This window comes from Theropithecus gelada, chromosome 1, assembly GCF_003255815.1.
Source record: "Theropithecus gelada isolate Dixy chromosome 1, Tgel_1.0, whole genome shotgun sequence".
In the NCBI taxonomy this organism is placed as follows: domain Eukaryota; kingdom Metazoa; phylum Chordata; class Mammalia; order Primates; family Cercopithecidae; genus Theropithecus; species Theropithecus gelada.
In genome coordinates this window covers 7,110,950-7,124,912 of record NC_037668.1, presented here as the reverse complement: position 1 = coordinate 7,124,912, position 13,963 = coordinate 7,110,950, and the positions used below count along the sequence as shown (strand labels likewise).

General features: G+C 34.0%; 1 protein-coding gene across 4 annotated transcripts in view; it reads right to left on the bottom strand.

Annotated features, from left to right (window-relative positions):
* SYCP1 (synaptonemal complex protein 1) overlaps positions 1-13,963 on the bottom strand; it is a 111,797-nt gene that overhangs the window by 70,485 nt on the left and 27,349 nt on the right. For all 4 annotated transcript variants that reach the window (XR_003119900.1, XM_025388565.1, XM_025388571.1 and 1 more), the window contains exons 13-16: positions 10,553-10,647; positions 9,869-10,053; positions 8,506-8,573; positions 674-735 (exon numbers count right to left, since the gene is read on the bottom strand). Coding sequence is in view for 3 of the 4 variants with exons in the window: in XM_025388565.1 (XP_025244350.1) it covers positions 674-735; positions 8,506-8,573; positions 9,869-10,053; positions 10,553-10,647 (410 nt within the window). In the remaining variant the exon portion in view is untranslated. The remainder of the gene's footprint in view (positions 1-673; positions 736-8,505; positions 8,574-9,868; positions 10,054-10,552; positions 10,648-13,963) is intronic.

The window sequence follows — 13,963 nt, the reverse complement described above, 5'->3', positions numbered from 1 at the left end:
TAATCAGTCACCATAAACATTATTATTTTTTACATCAGGGGCCAGAAAACTGCAGTATGCAAGACAAATTCAAGTCTCTTTTCCTAGACCCTTAAGCTAGGAATAGTTTTTATATTTTTACACGGTTCTTAAAAAGAGAGAAGGCAAAAAGGAGGAGAAGAAGAGAAGAGAGACCATGTATGACCCACCAACTGTAAAATATTTACTATCTAGTCCTCTATAGAAAGTTTGCTGACCCATATTCTATACACTGCAATCAATTAAAATATAATGAAATTTTACCCTACATCTTCACTAAACATGATTCTACCTGAACATTAAACATAGGTACTGAATATATATCATACACCTTTTTCAAAATTGCATCTTTATTGTTCAAAGGGTACAACGTCCAAAATTACCAAATTTACAATCAGCTACATAACATGCAAATTTGATCTTAGTGTGCTATCAACACATATTCAAATGATATAAACAGCTTGATGAAGACAGTTAACAAGGTATATAAAAATTGGTATAAAAATGCATCTTTACTTAAAACTAAATATAATTTTTACATTTTTGCTGAAAAAAATAGTATAAAACATCTATAGTGTGAGAGTCTGTAAGTTAAGGGATTCAATATTCTTCTGAAAAGTAATTGCTATATATTAATAGGAAAGACTATACTTACCAAGACTTTTTTCAATTCTTCAAGTTCTACTTCTTTGTTATTTGTAAGCTTAGTCATCTCTTCTAAAATAAGCAAAAAAAGATGTTAAAAAGCTGGATTAAAATAATAGGAAAAGAGACAGAAAGAACAAGCATAATACTATGCAAAAGGGAAAAATCAGGAGAGATAAATGCAATTAGAGCAATGTAAAGCATAGAGGAAGCCCAAATCTAACTATGCAAAGCTAATTAAAGATAAATATTAATAGTGATGTTTCTATAAAGTCAATGCCATTGCCATAACATTCACAAAGCAAAATAAGCAATAAATCTATATAAAATATATTTGAAATGAGGTCAGAATGTACATTTACCTTCAACTCATCACTGTCTAAACATCTGACCTTTTAATCATCATTCCAAACTTAACAAAATTGACTCTCTTTTTTCAAGCTAATTCTGAGCATCGTACTTTGGATTTCAACATTCCCACCTCCTCTGAGACTTTGCTCTTATACTACCAATACACACAGATTCTATGTAGAGGAATCTTTAATTTCCCCTATCTCGTCTAAACATTCTATTTGAATATAAAACAATATCTGACCTTTCTGCTCTTTCAAGCAACTATCAAATTTTTTAGTTTGTTTTGCCAACAAATTCCTATTTGTTACCTACACATCTCATTTTGAACTCCAAGTAAAACTAATGCCTATCACCATAATAATAAAATTATAATCTTAAAGATCACCAATAACCATTTTGTGATACAATTCTTAAGTCTTCATCATTGTGGAGATTTGTACTATTTGATACTATTAACTTCTCCCATTTTTTCCTCTTTGATTTTGCACTATTCATATTTCCTGTTTCCTCTCTAACTCCTGCTCTTGTTTTCTTTGCTGACAGCCTTCTTTCTTGCCATCCTAAAAAATAAGGCCCAATGTTTTTCTTTCTACACTTCCACGAGTTCAACATTATGCTAATAAATTGAAAAATCTTTCCAGCCCAAGCCTCCCGCATTTTTCAACTTTCTTATATTTTTAACCTGCCCACAAAAGATGAAACCAAAAAAGAACTGCCTACAGAGTTTCCTAATATGTCCAGCTGTCAGCTAAAACTTTATTATGTCTGAAATATTGTCCTTCCTCGCTGTTAAGGGTCATTATTGATTACTGGAGATGTAATAGACTTACTGAAAATTTCTCAAACTCTGTACATTTTTAAAAACACTTGTAATAATTGTCCACAGTCTTGAAGGAAAATTAACAAAATATAAAATGTCAATATAGAATCCAAAAGAAAAACCTGACATATACATAGCTTATTTAACCAGAAAGTGTATTTCAGGTTAAAATATTTAACTTTTAAAAACTCAAAAACTGATTAAAGACAGTGGACTGAGCATGTTTCTATATGCTCTCTCACCCCAATCCCACAAAATTAAGAAAAAAGGTACAAGAAAAAATATATATAAAAGAACAACATTAACAAAATAAGAGAATATCATTAACAAACCAGAAAATTAAGGAATCATTGGAGGAAAAAAAATTCACACTAATTCAATGAAGGCTATGTGGAACAACAAGACCAAGTGACCATACCTCTCACCACAAAGCCTACCTCAGGATAAAGTAAGGATCCTAGGAATTTGGGTGGCAGACGAGGTAGTGTTCCAAATAGCTCATTATTCTTAAGCAGGATAAACATCCCCTATAGTAAAAGACAAGCCACTATGCCCACCTTTCCACACAGCAACTCCCACTCACTCCCATAATCAGAAGAATTAGATTGTAATACACAGTGGGAAAAGATGAATACTTATACATAGATGAGTCAACAATCAGGTACCAACAATTTGTGAAGAAAAGCAAAACAATGAAAAAGAAAGCTCCAAATTAAACTGTGAAAAAAACTAAAACCCAGAGAAAAAGAGTTAATAGAGTAAACAGAAACAGGTATTTAACTTAGTATAATGTTCCAACAGGATACCAGATCCCTGATATAAATTACCTAGAGCTCTTAGAAATTTAAAATTTGACAACTGAGATTTTTAAAATGGCAAAACAGACATAAAATTTAAAGATTGAATTAGCAAGGGAGAAACAAATTTAGAAAGATAGAGATGACATAGATAGAGATAGAGATAGAGATACAGATACAGATAAAGATAAAGATACAGACAGAAATAGGATAGAGATATCTCCCAATTCAGGAAAAAGAGCAAAGAGGTAGAAAACGTAAGACAAAAGTTTAAAAACCAGAGAGGCTTCAAGATGGCTGATTAGAGGCATCTGCCCACTCACCTCCTCCACAAAGAAGAACTAAATTAGTGAGTAGATAATTACACTTCAAATAGATCCTCTAAGAACACTGAAATTCAACAGAAATGTGTCAGGAAACACCTAAGGCAAGGAAGGAGAGGGAAGTGAGGCAGCCTGCTCAGGATGGGCTGGGAGCCTGGAAAGACTCCCTAATCCAGAGAAAGGGTAAGTGAGAAAGCCCCAACTATCCACAGTCCCACTGCAGACTCCTGCAATCCTAGCCATTGTAGACTCCTTTGGGCCCTGAAATTAACCTAGGTAGCTGACTAGAGATCTCACAAAGGCATTGCTCCAGAGAGGGAGTTCATGTTGAGTCCCACTCACCCTCTGAGTTCTAAGCAGCTATAGCACAGTGCCATTTTGAGAGCCCAGCCCCCAGGAGACTACATCTTACTCTGAGGCCCAACAACCCCTGCATCTCCATATCCCTGGAGCCCCACTGACATACCCCCAGCCAATACTCACTGCTGACTACTGCCACCAAGACTGAAGTGCACCCCACTGGCAGCAACCCTGCCCCCTACCAACAGCAGGACTGTCACACATCTTCCCGTGCCCCAGGGAAAGTCTCCCCCTCCCGCAGCTGCTACTACTGGCTGCTGCTGCTGGAGCCATAGCAGAAGCCAATGGCATCAATCCCATGTCATCCCAGCAGCAGGGCCATCACACATTTGCACACACCCCAAGGACAAGCTACCTTGCTCACAGCCACAACCACTGCCACTGCCAGCTACCAGGTGAAGCCAGGGCCACTAGCAGCAAGCTCATTGCTCCCAGCAGTGGAGTCACATACCCTGAGTACAGGCTCACGGACAGCTGATGCCTGGGGCTGAAGTGCACACTCCTCAGAGGCCTGCCTATAGCTGCTGCCACCTAAACAATCCCATCATCCCTGGCAGCAGGGCCATAGCACACTTGCACATACTCTTAAGGGCAGGCTCCCCCAGCTCACCACAACTGCTGCAGCACTCACCTGAGTGCTCCACCAGGGGCATAGGAATTACCCCACCCTGCTCACCAGAGCCAGCACCTATAAACACAACTAGGAAGCCTGAAGAGAGGCCCACCAGGACTATCTCTGCTCCCTCAAGTGCCTGAGTACACTGTCCAAGAGCCTAGGGGATCACACTGCCCCATCCACCACCATTAGCACCTAAACACTCCTCCTGGGTGCCTGACGAAGGGTCAGCCAGGCCTGCCACTACCACCACAGTTGGCACTCACCCACATGCACTTGCCTGTAGGCCTGGGGACTGGCCCACACAGTCCATTGCAGCCACCGCATTGCATCATTTTTATTTCCTTCATAGCACTTATGCCAATTTATAATTAAATATTTATTTGTGATTATTTGTTTTGTATGTTTCTCCAAGAAGGGTGCAAACCTCGTGAGAACAAAGACATGTCTGTTACATTCCTCATTACGTATCCAAGGCTAAATAAGGAATAAACATCTAAGCCTTACTTTGATAGTTATTATATTATACATCTAATAATCAAAGCAGAAGCAATAGAACATACTAGGAGGGGAATCTGTTACATAACCAAATTGAAAGCAAAGATGGATCCAGATATGGAAAAATGAGTACAAGAATAAGACACATTTACAGCAATATTAGATTAAATTGAAGATGGGCAATGCATGAAGCAGCAAAAAAAAAAAAAAACTGTAACAAGTTAAGAAGCTGGGAAAAAACTGCCAACGATTTCCTATTGCAGTTGACTTCAACTCACTTGGTATGCAGTACTCCCACTCTTTAAATGAACAATGAAAAGATAACTGATATCTAAATAGTTTGAACTTAGACAATGAGATGCCTCTTAAATTTGCCACATAGAATAATCAGATTTGTATTTTTAAAGAAACACTCTAGCAGCAATGTAGAAAATGATCAAAAGGTGGCTATCCTAGAAACAAAAGGACTGATTCTCAAGCTACTGTAACCATAATAGCACTGGTCAAAAATGTCTGACCTAAAAGATACAAGGAGTAGGGCAGCCTATATCTGAGCAGTACACAGGTTAAAAGTGTTTTGAGGATTGAAACTGCTGAGGAAATAATGGAAGACCACTTTAACCAAGATGTAAGCCTAAGAAAATACCATCAAGGAAGAATGTAAAGTGTAGCCAGGAAACAAAGAAGAAGGAGAGCTGTTGGGGTAAGAAAAGAGATTTTAAAGAAAGGTAAAGCAAACAGAAACTTAGTTAAATATAGCAACGGATGAATAAAGATTAGGACAAATGGGGGTAATGTGAAGCACGGATTGATGATTAATCTTACAAATACAATTTTGGTACCATTATGTTCTTTATATGCATCCTGAAATTCTAAAACCAAGAAAGAGAAAATGAGGAATTGAACTGTTCTAGGTCTGTGGAAATCAAGAAAAGGAAGATATTCAAATGATAGTTAAGAGGAACTTTTAAGTTAGTTATATTTTATGAGTTAGGTGTCAAGGAACACCAGATAACCAATTAGCAGTAAAGCATAAGGGAAAGAGAATAGTACAGAATATCCTTCAAGATTTCTGGTTTTGAGACTATATTGTCACCCAAAAAAGTTCATTACCTAGGTCATTGTTAATGCTACTTTCCTACACATGATGTTTCCTACACTCCTTCATCCTCTACAACTATCCGAAGCCTTAAAGCCTACTTTTAAATTTAAATCTACCTTTTCCATAAAGCCTTTTCCAACTATGCAGTACACATTGCTATCTTAGGCTTCCTCTTGGTATAAGTATTAACATACCTCCATCAATAAGAAATCTATAAGCATTCACCCAAAATATGTAAGTGTGTATAAAATACAAATGCATATTTATATTTACATAAATGTATAATCAATGTTATAAATGTTTATAAATATAAATTTATAAAATATAAATATGTATTATAGTATTCATTATAAAACAAATTTAAAATATAAAAATAAATAAAAATAAAAATTCTAATATTTTCTTCCCTTTTCCTAAAGGAAATTTTGCTCACTCCTTCATTTTGGACACCATTACTCTAAGGGTTTTATGTGTTTAACCTTTCTCCAACAATAATCAGAGATTTCTCAAAAGGATGGTATTTTACTTCTATACATTCCTACAACATCTAAGGCAATGCTAAAAAACATACATGGTTCTATTTCATAATTCTAGAATACTTTTTTCAAATTTGCCAAAATATACTGCTCTACTATGAGAAAATCATATAATAATACAAAATAGCAGTCACTTAATTTCAATACTAGACTGAATTATTACAAATAAATATCCATTAAAGACATTTTAAGAAACAAAATTACTCCTTAGTCTAAGACATTAAATTAAACAATTCTAAAGAAAATAACTATAGGTATACAAAAATTAACTCAATGGATTAAAGACTTAAATGTAAGACCTAAAACCATAAAAAATCTAGAAGAAAACCTAGGTAAAACCATTTCGGCCATAGGCATGGGCAAGGACTTTATGACTAAAGCACCAAAAGCAATGGCAACAAAAGCCAAAATTGATAAATAGGATCTAAACTAAAGAGATTCTGCACAGCCAAAGAAACTATCATCGGAGTGAACAGGTAACCTACAGAATGGGAGAAAATTTTTGCAATCTACCCATCTGACAAAGGGCTAATATCCAGAATCTACAAAGAGCTTAACAAGTTTACAAGAAAAAAACAAAAAAAAAAAACATCAAAAAGTGGGCAGAGGATATGAACAGACACTTCTCAAAAGAAGACATTTATGCAGCCAACAGACATATGAAAAAATGCTCCTCATCACTGGTCATCAGAGAAATGCAAATCAAAACTACAATAAGATACCATCTCACACCAGTTAGAATGGCAATCATTAAAAAGTCAGGAAACAACAGATGCTGGAGAGGATGTGGAGAAATAGGAACACTTTTACACTGTTGGTGGGAGTGTAAATTAGTTCAACCATTGTGGAAGACAGTGTGGCGATTCCTCAAGGATATAGAACTAGAAATACCATTTGACCCAGCAATCCCATTACTGGGTATATACCCAAAGGATTATAAATCATGCTACTATAAAGAGACATGCACATGTATGTTTATTGCAGCACTATTCACAATAGCAAAGACTTGGAACCAATCCAAATGTCCATCAATAACAGACTGGATAAAGAAAATGTGGCACATATACACCATGGAATACCATGCAGCCATAAAAAAGGATGAATTCATGTCCTTTGCAGGGACATGGATGAAGCTGGAAACCATCATTCTCAGCAAAAATATCACAATGACAGAAAACCAAACACCGCATGTTCTCACTCATAAGTGAGAGTTGAACAATGAGAACACATGGACACAGGCAGGGGAACATCACACACCAGGACCTGTTGGGGGGTGGGGGACTGGGGGAGGGATAGCATTAGGAGAAATACCTAATGTTAATGACGAGTTGAGGGGTGCGGCAAACCAACGTGGCACATGTATACCTACATAACAAACCTACGTGTTATACACATGTACCCTAGAACTTAAAGCATAGTAATAATTTTTTTAAAGTAAGTATAGGTATATATAATGATTTAAAACAGTACTTTATGCTCGAAGGAGGAATAAAAAATGGAATGGTTTATATTATAACCTTTTTAATTTAAACTTATCCTAAGAAGATAAAATTATTTGCATTTGATAGTACAATTTTAGATGATAAAGGGTTAATCTACAGTGGAAAATTAAGCCTCACAAAAAAAAAGCATAAATATGGTCCAAAAGTTCATATGGTCCAAAACCTAACTACTTGTGAAATGTAAAGCACACATTTCAGATACTAGATAATATTTTAGTTGACAATTATTTTAATTATATAAGTAGTTAAATCTAATAATAAAGCTTACATAAAGTTATGAAAATATTTTATAAAATATTTGCCAATTCATGAATATTTTTAATTTATAAAAATTTTGTTTTCACTAAAATTGGAAAATATTTTATGCTTTGTAATTTTCTACATTTATAGATATGAAGATTTACGAATATGAAGCATAGGTTATTAGAATTATCTAATTACATGGCCATAAATTATAAAATAACTACTGTAGAGAATGTCTCTCTCTTTTGGCCATGAAAGTAGTTGAATTTTAATAACACCTATGATAAAATAGGATCACATTTTCCTGTGAATAGTACATAATCTAACACAACAAGCAATTAAATTTCAAAATTCAATTAAACAATAACAGACATTTCTCACTAAGAATTATTAAGGTCTCTGAATCCTAAAATAAAAAAAGCAGAATATCAACTTCTCTTAGTTGTATTCTGTTAGGAGTCTCAGTCCTCTCTTAGGCTCCCCACACTTCTAAATATCTATTAACTGCATAATAAAATAGTCTTTCTTAAGTTTTAAATTTTCTACCTTCAAATATTGAAATAAAAATATTATCAAGCAATCTCTACTGGCAAATGACAGAGGGGAAATTATATTTTATTTCAAAACAGTGTTTATGATTTTATAATAAGCTAGTATTATTAAGGAACACACATTATTCTCTAAGTCTTACCCAGTTCACTTGATTTCTTTTGAAGCTCCATGGTAAGTATTTTCAATTGATCTTCACTTTTTTCCAATCTTGTAAAATATATCATTTTCAATACAAAATATTATTTTAGTCAGAATTCATCTCATAACTAAAATTGGTGCAATTTAGCAACTGATACATCTTAAAATAGATTCACCCACTGGATTCTTAAACATTTATTAAGTACCTACTCTGTGCCATACAGTGTAACATTTTAAAATAAGATATTACTATTATAAATACATAATTGTATATTACTTTTATATAATATACATATATATCTTAAAGCTTATGTTATAAGTTTTCTCTTAGCTGTTGATGATAATCAGATTAACACATCCTAGAACTCTGAAAGAGATTGAGTATGTAACTACTATTATACTGAATTCTGCCTTAGGAACAATATAATTATGAGAATATGTATAATTTGGTTAACTTCTCTGGCTTTCTGTTTCCTCAAAGTATAACACTGAGGTACTAGGGATAGATGAATCTTAGGTAACTTACCATTTTAAAAATGAAAAATCACTGCATAGGTCAATCAAAAATATGTAAATTAGGGGAGCTAGAAAGGCTAGTTTTCCCTCACCATGCACAAGCAACGGAGAAAAAATATTGCTAGGCCCCGGCTGTGGCTTCAGAGAGAAACGTGTTCCCCTTTATCCTACCAAACTTAATTAACCATAATGCTAATGAGACAAAAAAATAATTATCTAGGCCTCCTAACACAGCTTTATATAAATATTTCCTTAATATAAAGTAGTGAAAAACAGAGTCTTAACACTCAAGTGTTAGAAAAACCGCTATTTAGATGAAGTGAAAATACTAGTTTATTTTTTATGTAATCACATTTGTTAAACCATTTATTAAGTTAATAATCATTATATTAATTAAATTGATACAGAGTAATTGGTTAATTTAATAAACATAGAGTAGTACCTATACCAGGCTAGCTGCTAAACTTATAAATCAGAAAGGTCTACAGACCTCAGTAAGATAAACCCTACAGTCTAGAAGTTACTTCTAGGAAGTTAATAATAATCTACAGTCATTAAATAAATCACCGCATCAACCTTTCATGAGTTTATATATATAACTAAATTCTATGGCAAAGCACACATGGGAACTATCCTAGAGAACATCTTCTTTTACATCTTTTCCTAAGATATCTGTCTATCCAAAGAAACTTTTAAAATGTATTTCCACTTTATACATAAGAGACCTGACTATAGTTGTTATATGAATTATACGTCAGTTGGCAATGCAAAGAAAATGGCATTGAATATTAAAAGTAAATTGTTTTTTATTCACTTATTTTATGTATTAAAAATAATATATATTTTACCTTTGCTGTTCTGTTCTCAATAATTCTTTCAAGCTGCAGATGGTAGTTTCAAATTCAGTAACCACAAATGAATGAGTAGCTCTAGCTTTATTAAATGCTTCCATTTGAGCTTCTTTTTCTTCAGTTAGCTGACAAATTGTTTTTGTTGCTATCTGTAAATCTTCCTCTAAAGCCTTTTGAGTACTCTAAATGAAATAAAGTATAAAATAAGAGCAATGATCCAAAGGCCTTAACCAAAAAAGCTGAACTTATCTGCTTCTATACATTTACTTCCCCTTTCCCACCCTCATATTTTCCTAACTATTATTCCTCCTCCCTACCCTCAAATGCCCACCCACTACTCTTATTTCAATTCACTATTCTCCAAATCCCACCTATAGTTCCAACTCCTCCATGGAGCCTTCCTAGCCAACCCAGCCATACTATTCTTTCAATTCTTAGAACTATTGATTTATTACCTAAACCACCCTGTTGGCACCTGTCCAGGGTCTTGTATCTTAATTATACTTTTGATGTGTTTTTATGCAATGTCTCTAAACTATAGCATTTTGCAGACTAGGATTGTGTCTTCTCTATCTATTTGAAACTCCAGGTCCTTGTACATTGTATTAGTATTTAATAAATATTTGTTGACTGAGTGATAGTGTGAGACTTATTACACATTACTGAGTTTTTAAATCATACCACACTTCTTTGTAATGACACTTTAATATCTTCTAGTTCTTTAGTCAAATGATGCTGCTTCTCAATTGATTGTTTTAAGTTTTCACTCTGTAATTCTAAAAGAGAAAGTTATAAATAGATCGTAATTAGCAGAAGATATATACCAAGAAAACTAATTATTATTTGTGACAATTAGTCTTTTTCCTCCATTATATAATAGTACAAAATGAGGGGGAAATATGCAAATATAAACACACAAATATTGGTCACCATCAAGCTTTACTGACTTACCAAGACTGTTATCTCCCAATAACTCAAAAATAAATATTTAAGGATTTACATTTTTTAACACAAATTTTATTGATTGATTACTAATTTGGATATTCATAAAATGTAGAATAAAAAGAGTGGGTTTAAAACAATATTTAAATACTGCATGCAAAAGGAAAAGATACACAGTAAAATATGAAAAGTAATTTATCTCCTGAGGGTAAAATTATTCATGATTTTATTTTCATTATTGATTATCTTGTTTTTTTATTTTTCAAAATATTCTCTTTATTTATTAAATGACAAATAAAAGCTTTTGACTCCACTTAAGAGCCCATTTTTAATAAATACTAAGTCTCAGGTACTAGTCTATATGGTTCATATTTATGCACTCATTTTTAAACATCATAAAAACAATAGAAAAAAGAAGTTCATTATATTCTCTGGATTCAAATTATACAGTTTCCTTTTACTAAGCTACCTGGCCTCGGGCATGATACTTAACCAGTCTGACTACTTTTCGCACCTGGAATATTAGAATAATGATAATTATTCATATTATGAAGAGTTACCTGCTGTTAGAAGTAAACAAGATAATGCAACTTAAAATGCTCAAGCACAGTGTCTAATCTATAATCAATAAATGATAACTGCTATTAACACGATAATAATGGTGATATATGGTAGAAACTGGACCTTAATATTCATGATAATTTACAGTATATTGGTCAGGCAGGCAAATAAACAATGATTGCGCTGATGGGTACTCACTAGAAGTTCTGCGAGTTTACATAGAGGAGACACCTAAGTCAAATAAGATCAGTCAGAGTTAGAGGTACAGGGAGATGGAGAAAGTTTAAAGACTTCCAGAAAGTAGCAGCTGAGTTGAAACATTTGAAAGACAGTAAGAATTAGCAAAGGTAATGGGAGTTAGGAGAGAAAAGGTCACAGGCAAGTGTAAGAGCATGGAACACAGAAGAGATAGAATGACACATTCTGGCATCTAAAGAAAATGTATTTTAGGAGCATAAGGCTTGAAGTATAACGAGTAAGTCACAGGAGATATGATTGGAAGGATAATAAGGACAAGATCATAACAAGACTTATATAACTTGTTCAGAGTCTTCTGGTTCATAATTCATGAAGACCATGCAAAACAATGAAGGATGTTAAGCAACAGAAGTATGTGCCAAGTTTATATTTTTAAAACTCCATTCTGAAAAACCTACATAGAATGAAAGGGTCATTGGTCCAACTCTGAGGAAAAAATAGAAAAGGTAAATCTGGGCCAGGCCCGGTGGCTCATGCCTGTAATCCCAGCACTTTGGGAGACCAAGGTGGGCAGATCACGAGGTCAGGAGTTCGAGACCATCCTGGCCAACATGGTGAAACCCCGTCTCTACTAAAAATACAAAAATTAGGTGGGCATGGTGGTGTGTGCCTGTAGTCCCAGCTACTGGGGAGGCTGAGGCAGGAGAATCACTTGAACCAGGGAGGCAGAGGTTGAGCAAGCCGAGATCACACCATTGCACTCCAGCCTGGTGACAGACTGAGACTCTGTCAAAAACAATAACAACAACAACAACAACAAAACAAAACAAAAAAACGAAAAAGTTAACCTGGAGAGAGGGAAATGTTGACTAATGATTGTGGTGTCCATTATGATACTATTTCTTATGGTCTGGTAATAAATGTTTCCCCTGAAAAATCATAAGCACAAACTAGCCCTTAGTCATATATGGGAACAGAATGTATACTGCCAGAATGTTCAAAAGAGCTCCAAGCCAAAATTTAATTTGAAGTGCTCCTAAGTTTCCCCAGGATCCTAGAAAATGAAACATGCAAATTTTCTCCAGGCCTAATATACTGCTAATCCAGGTCTTAAAGAATTTACACAAATAAAGTTACATGACCTCACAATCAACAAACACAATGGGAAACAAAGCACCATGAACAGAGTCAGCAAAGTGAACAAAAGGCCAACTTAGATCTGCAAAGATTTCAGATTTTGGAATTATTGGTTATGAAACTTAAAAATAAGTATTATCACATACTTTGTAAACTAAAGGAAGATATCAGTAAATCAATAAAATTACTAGAAGTAATACATAAAATTGAAACTGAAAACTCCAAAGGGATAATGATGAGCTTTGTCATTTAAACACTCCTGTAAACGGGAATAAAAATTCAAGATCAAATATTAAGAATATTAAAGCATTAAGCTCCTGACAAAATAGGAATTTGCCAGGCCAAAAATGAAGAGAAAATAGAAACCTATAGAAGTAAGGTACCCACAAAACTTGTTTGTGCCCAAAGGGCATTTGCAAACCCTGGCAAAGTTGGACTTTTGGTTTAAAATATGATGGGATAAAGAATTTAAGATATATGAAAACCCAAAGACTACAGAGAGTAGAGAAAGTCTAAGAAGTAAACTTTTGTACAATAAATTGGGACAGTTTTGATGTAAGGAGCAAGCAAAAGTAAACCAACTCAGAGGCAGATTTGCAGCCCAGGTTGAAATCACCTGAGTGGTTCAGGACACCCCAAGCCTTCAAGCTGACCTAAGGTTGTCCCAAATGGATAGAAACACCATGTGCATGGGGGGAAAAAAAGCAAATCCTCCCAGGGGGATGTTAAGCAGGCCTTAACTTATTCCTATAAGTAATCTTTTTTTTTTCAAGTAAAAAAATTGAGCATAAAGTCAAAAACAATAAGGCACACAAGCAAACAAAGCACTTTGACTAAAAACTATCATAAACAAGACAGAATGAGAATCACAAACATTTAAAATAAAAAATTATCAGAAAAGGAATACAAAATAGCTATGATTTGTATATTTAAGGAAAAGACAACCTTGAAAATAAGAATAGAAAACTAGATAAAGTAGAATGGCAGCTTAGAAAAAGAAAAATAACATCTTAAAATAAACATCTTAGTAACTAAAATTAAATGGAGGAATTTCATAATGTGTGAGAAATAAAAGAGAAGAAAATTAGTGAATTACAAGATAGGTAAAAAGAAATTATCTAGGATAAGGTATAGAAAGGCAAAACTGTTGAAATAGGAAAAAGAGATTAAGAGTCAAAGAAGAATTAGAAAATTAATGTAGGTTTTTACTTTGGTTTCGGGTTTGGTTTGTTTGTTTTGTTTGTTTGTTTGTTT